General features: G+C 37.8%; 1 protein-coding gene across 2 annotated transcripts; it reads right to left on the bottom strand.

Annotated features, from left to right (window-relative positions):
- Window positions 1–518: 518 nt before the first annotated feature.
- On the bottom strand, window positions 519–5,629 carry LOC105037927 (UPF0481 protein At3g47200). Of its 2 annotated transcripts, none has more exons than XM_029262470.2 (2): window positions 5,482–5,629; window positions 519–2,619 (listed from the first exon to the last, which is right to left on the bottom strand). In XM_029262470.2, exon 2 carries the CDS (start codon window positions 2,600–2,602, stop codon window positions 851–853), a length of 1,752 nt encoding a protein of 583 aa, XP_029118303.2. In that variant the 5' UTR covers window positions 2,603–2,619; window positions 5,482–5,629; the 3' UTR covers window positions 519–850. The 2 variants fall into 2 exon arrangements, with proteins under 2 accessions (XP_029118303.2, XP_073106769.1); XM_073250668.1 differs by having other exon boundaries at window positions 5,490–5,606.
- Between the last annotated feature and the right edge of the window lie 215 nt (window positions 5,630–5,844).

The raw sequence follows: 5,844 nt of genomic DNA on the forward strand, positions 1-5,844 counted from the left end.
AGACAGTTGGGTTCCTCCAATATCGATGCTAAAATTGTAGGAAAAATGCAGCCAAAACCATGCATTATGTGTTAATCAAACATTAAATAGGAAGTCCGTCTTTGCTTTGCAAAACAGATGTTCTTATCCTCTTTCCCCCCCTCTCTCTCTCTCTCTCTCTCTCTTTATGCCTTTTTTATGGATGTTCTTTTTGGTGAAAAATCTGAATCTTTTTTCTTTTTCATTTTAATTTCGCATGCTACATTGCTAGTGAAAATTAGCTACTCAATGAAGTGCTCATCATTTCATTCATTGTGCTGTGATAACTATGCCCGAAACTTGTTCGACACAATTTTTAAAAGAAATGAAATAATTAAACAACACTACAACTTCAAAAAACCTATGAGTTTAAATATTAGAGGGAGAAATGGGGGAATTCATAGATTTTATGGATAATGCCCATCTAACAAACATAGCATTTATCAACAAGTGTTCTTCAGTAAAATGCATTTAAAATATGAAGATGAAACTTAACTGGATGAAGAGTAACCAACAACAGAATTTAATTCCAATTCCATGTGACAGAACCTTGACACAACCATATTACAACCATTAGCTAGCTTCCAAGCAAATAACATAGCAACCATGATACATCGCAGCAGTTTATTTTTTATGAGGTCCATAACATAGCCCAACCATATTTATCTATACGACTTAGCAACCATACTTGACCATCTAGTTTCTTTTCTCCCTAAATAAACAAAAGATTCCCCAATATCCATGTTTGGAGGGAATCCTTTCGTGTGCACTTACTCTTCCATTATATCTATCTCCTAATCCATGCTTGCACAAGAGAGCAACGAAATAACACCTATCGATGGTGGATATAGGACAAAGCAGAAAATACTGCCTGCTCAACTGTCAGTAAGAGAAGGAAGATCGCTGCCAACACTGAAATTATAGCCCACGGGTTGCTAAGATAGTCTCGCCTCAACGCAGCAAGCCATTTATGCCATTTGGAATCATAAAACTTGTTTACTTTCTCAATTTGATTTGCAAGATAGTTCTTTTTTGAATCAAAGTATACCTGACAGCCCAACTTATTGAAGAGTTCTGCCACTGCTTGATCACTGCTTAGTTTGTGTTCCAGTATGCCTTCCAAGTGGAGCAACCGCACGTCCTCAGCCTGGTCGATGATGCAATCCATAAAGAGTGCGTATATCGTGATGTGCATTTGAGTGTTATCATAGCACTGCTCAAAAGCTATGAGGTTTTGGAAAAGGGGACCGGTATAGTCGTAGATTTGCAGTGGTGGTATCTCCATCCGTCCGCTCCTAAAAGTTAAACATAGCTTCAAGAGGCGTAGCAATGGCGTGATCTTCATCTTCCTCCGCTCGAATGTTATGTTCAAGAAATTGTCTGCGGGTGGTTTCTTCTTCTTGAACTTCACCCCAGCCCTATCAAGCTCCATCGCATTAGGAATCCACTTGGGTGGAGGTGTATATGTAGATTCTGCTGGATTTTCTGAAGGGGTCCGAGATGAATAAAAAAGATGGAGCAAATGATGGTATTCGTCGGGAGGATTTCTGTTGAATGGTTTGTATTCCTCGGGACACATGCCTTCGAAGAGTTTGAGGGCAAGGTCGACCAGATCAATCTCTCGGTCCTGAGGTGCTCTTAGATTATAAAATAGCAATTGGATGACGAAGAAAGGAATTTGGTTCTCGAGCTTCAGCAGATCATGAAGCACTAAATCAAGAGTGAATCGCCCTGCCACGGTTGGTTCCTTGCCCTCGATATTCAAAACCTCCCTCCCTTCTCTTCTGTCAATCGATTCCTTCCTTTTTAGCATGAGATAAATGATGCAGCACCCATCAAGCAACATGATTTTTGCTGTATCTTGGGCACCCACACATTGAGGGGGTTCCTCGGAGTAGCAACTGCGGACCTTGCCATCCTGTTCTATCAACTCCGACAAGCACTTTTCCAACAATTGATTTGCACTTTCTTGACTTTCATGACGCGATAGAAGGTGCCGGACACACTGCCGCTTGTACTCCTGCATGACAGATCTCTCATATGATGGAATTGGGTGGTCACACTGAGGTCCGAAGGAAGCGTGAAAAAGTCCGAAGGAAGCAACCAGTGGGTTGTAGGCTCCAGGATCCAACTGCCGGATGTGGTTGGGGACCTTGAAGATGGTGAATTGGTTGTCCATGGGGCATGCTGAATTTATTATACTTTTGATCCATGCCATGTCGATCGAGCTAGTGAGTGATGGCTCGGAGGGACATGTACTTTTGTCACCGTGGGGTTTATTTTGACTTGTACGAGACGGTCTTCTCCATTCCCACGCCCTCGGACTAGCGAAGAGTCTTGGGGCGTGGGCGAAGGGGGGCCTGGGGTATTTGGGTTTGGATTTGGATTTTTTTCTTTCGGGCGACGAGAGAGGTGAGGCTTCGCCTGGGCCCGATACCAACACGGCATCGCAAGCACCGGGTAGGGGTGGTGGGAAAGGTGGTTCTTGTGGTGGCGCCGGCTCGGGTGGGGGCGGTGGGGTCATCGGTTCGGGTGAGGCAGGTTCGGGTGGGGGTGTTGGGGGCTTGAGGTGTGGCAAATGCATTTCTTCCAAGTTGCAACCTGATTTATAGAGTACCAAATCAAGTTACCATAACTTTTAATAAAAATTATCTGAGAGACATTTAGTTCAAAAATTAAAATAATTGATTTGAAAAAATTCCTCAGTAGTTGCTAGCAATGTAATTGTATTATATAATATCTTGAGCATTGGGCCGAACAAATTTGATAAGATGCCTTTTGTGTTTAAATTATGTAATTGATGGTACGAAAGTATTCTCGGGGATTTAATTATTTCTCATACACCAACGGGCAAAAATTTCAAAATTCAAAGATCTAGGCATACACCAGGAATAAGGATTTTTTATGGTTCATTCAAAACCATATGGCATCCATGGTCCAAGAACTCCAAGAGAAGTTCCAGAAAGCAAGCGCTTAGAAACAAAAATATTTGACCAGAATTTGAAAAAGCTAAATAAAAGATAAATCTGGAAACCTAGAAAGTAAAATGAAATAAGTAAAAATAAAGAAATAAAATTTGAATTATCTCTCCAATAAAAAAGGGATAACAGAATATAAATAATTTACATCACATATCATCAAAAGTTCCAGCTTTCTAATTAACAAAAAATAAAATTTAAGGATTATGTTGACAACATGGTATATGTATGATAATCATGAAATTATGATTATTTTGGAGGCTTTCAATTTTTTAAGATTTATAGGTGCTTTTTTTTTTTTGGAGGAAAAGTTAGGCATTCTAGTGTCACTAGGGTAGCAACTGGGTTGGGTCGGGTCATATATAGATTGGGTTAATATGGATCAGATCAGAAAATTATCAACCTAAACCCGACTTATTTATTAAATGGATCAAAAATTCAAACTTAAACCCACCTCTTTATTAAATAGGTAATCCGATCCGATCCATTTAATTATTTATTAAATAGATCAAATTAGACTGAATGGGTTAAATAGATTAAACAGGTTAAATAGGTCGGATTAAATAGATCAGAAACAGATTAAGTAGGTTTTAAACAGGTTAAATAAGTCTGAAATGGGTTAAATAGGTTAAACAGATCAGATTGAATGGGTCAAAAATAGATTAAACAGATTTTAAACAGATAAAATGAATTATCTAACTTAATCCAACCTAAATATTAAATAGATTAAACTGACTAAATAGATCAGATATCTAAAACTCAAATATGATTGATTATATTAAACGGATTAAATGGGTTGACTTGTTTATGATCCAAATCTATTTAGCCTAAACCTAAGCCTGTTTATGGTGGGTGGAATACGGATTGGGTTGGCTGGTCAGATCATATTTTGTTGGCCCTAGTATCTCATTGCCCACAAATTAAATATATATAACAAGCTATGTGCCTCAAAAAAGTCATGCCATCTGCGAGATCGGAGAAAAAAATCCACCCATAATAAATTTTAGAGTTATTATATATATATATATATATATATATATATATATAGTTTAGTTGTGGGATGATTAAAGTAATATATTTCATAGTTGGTATTTGTGCCACATTCTAATCTGCAGTGGAAATCTGAAGGCCCGTTAAATAAGAGATAATTCATCCTTGAAGATTTAGTAGCTAGTGGGTAAATATGTTGGTGCAGGCTTTTATCAAGGAGACATTTTTACAATTCAAAAATAGGATAACTGGTTTGCAAGAAGAAATTTCCTAGTTTCTATAAGGAAGTTACCTTAATTATATTTCTTGAATATGAGCAAAGCAAAGTAGCAAATGTCTTAAAATATAATGAAGATCATTTTGCAATTAAAGAGACTAGCTCAAGAGATAAACAAGAAAGCAAATATACAAGAATACAAAGATTTATGTGGTTTGGCCTATGACCTTCTTCCATGGGTAGAGAATATAGGAGAAAGCTTCTCTAACGGTGCAAAAGTACAATAAGGAGAAAATTCCAATTATAAAAGTCTTCAGTCTCACAACCTCTCAAAAAATTCAAGAGAAATATGTAATTGAAAAATCCTAGGATGGGGGAAACATATACATGTATAGACACTTCAAAATATTAGGTCAGATGCCATATGAACCCATGGATGGGCCAATCACGAGATATCAAGCATAGTATGTGGATGGCCTCTCCTTCGACCTCCACCCTATGAAGGCTTTGCCCACTAAAGATGTAGAGTATAAAATAGTTACAAAGGTAATGAAAGAGGTTATTTGGTTGATGGTAATGAAAGAGATTATTTGGTTGAGAACTTAGGCTTGGAGCATGATTAGACTGTTATTTAATACAACAATAGAGTGCCATATATCTTACTAAAAATTAGATATCTTACAAGAGAACCAAACATGTTAATATCAAATACCACTTTATCAGTTTATTGTCAAAGATGGTTATATTACAAGCTAGAAGATTTCCACATCTTGACAAGTTCAAGCATTATTTGAACTTGATTGCTCTTAAGAATTTGCAGAGTTTGGTATGGTAAGAGCTTGGTTGAATATAAGCTAAGGTGGAGGTTTATTATAGTCTATGATTTTTAGAGGATACAATTGCAAAAGGATATTACCTTGGCCCTTGGCCCATGGAGGCTTTGACCTCATGTAAGCTACGAATGGCAATTCGGTCAGATTGGGTTGATGCAGGTTGGATCAAAAAATCATCAATCGAAACGATCTATTTATTAAACAGATCAAAAATTTATATTTGAACCCGTCCTGTTTATTAAATAGAATCTATTTGATCCACATACTATGGATCCATTTGATCCATAGTATGTGGATAGTCTAGCTGGCATCTAAAACAGCCAAATTATGGATATTATGGGAATTTAGTGGACAAGATGTATTGACCCAAAAAAAGATCCAACTTGGAGCTGTCGCAACTTTGTGCTTAGAGGTAAAATAGCAAGAGCTGGAATGTAGAGATCACCTGCGTACCAACAGTTGGCTGTTGATGGAAGTTGTGACGATGCTGGTGGTCTGTGTCCTCTGCGGTTCCTCCTCACCTCCACTCTTCACTTCTTTTTTGGGTAGAGAACTCCACTCCTCTTTGTTTCTCCTCCGTTCTCTGAGATCTTTACGATAAATACACGGCAGTTGATACCGACGGGTGTGGAATTTTTGTTTCATTCCCCAGCATGGACTGGATCCGAACCGCGTCCGAAAATGATAGTCTTCTCTGGTCGCTCCAAATAATGTATAGACCTCATCCTGGAGCACCAACTATAAATAAAATAAAATAAAATAAAATAAAATAAAAATAATCCTGCAGGGGCTCCATGGATGGGATAAA

This window comes from Elaeis guineensis, chromosome 1 (genome assembly GCF_000442705.2).
Source record: "Elaeis guineensis isolate ETL-2024a chromosome 1, EG11, whole genome shotgun sequence".
NCBI classification, from domain to species: Eukaryota; Viridiplantae; Streptophyta; class Magnoliopsida; order Arecales; family Arecaceae; genus Elaeis; species Elaeis guineensis.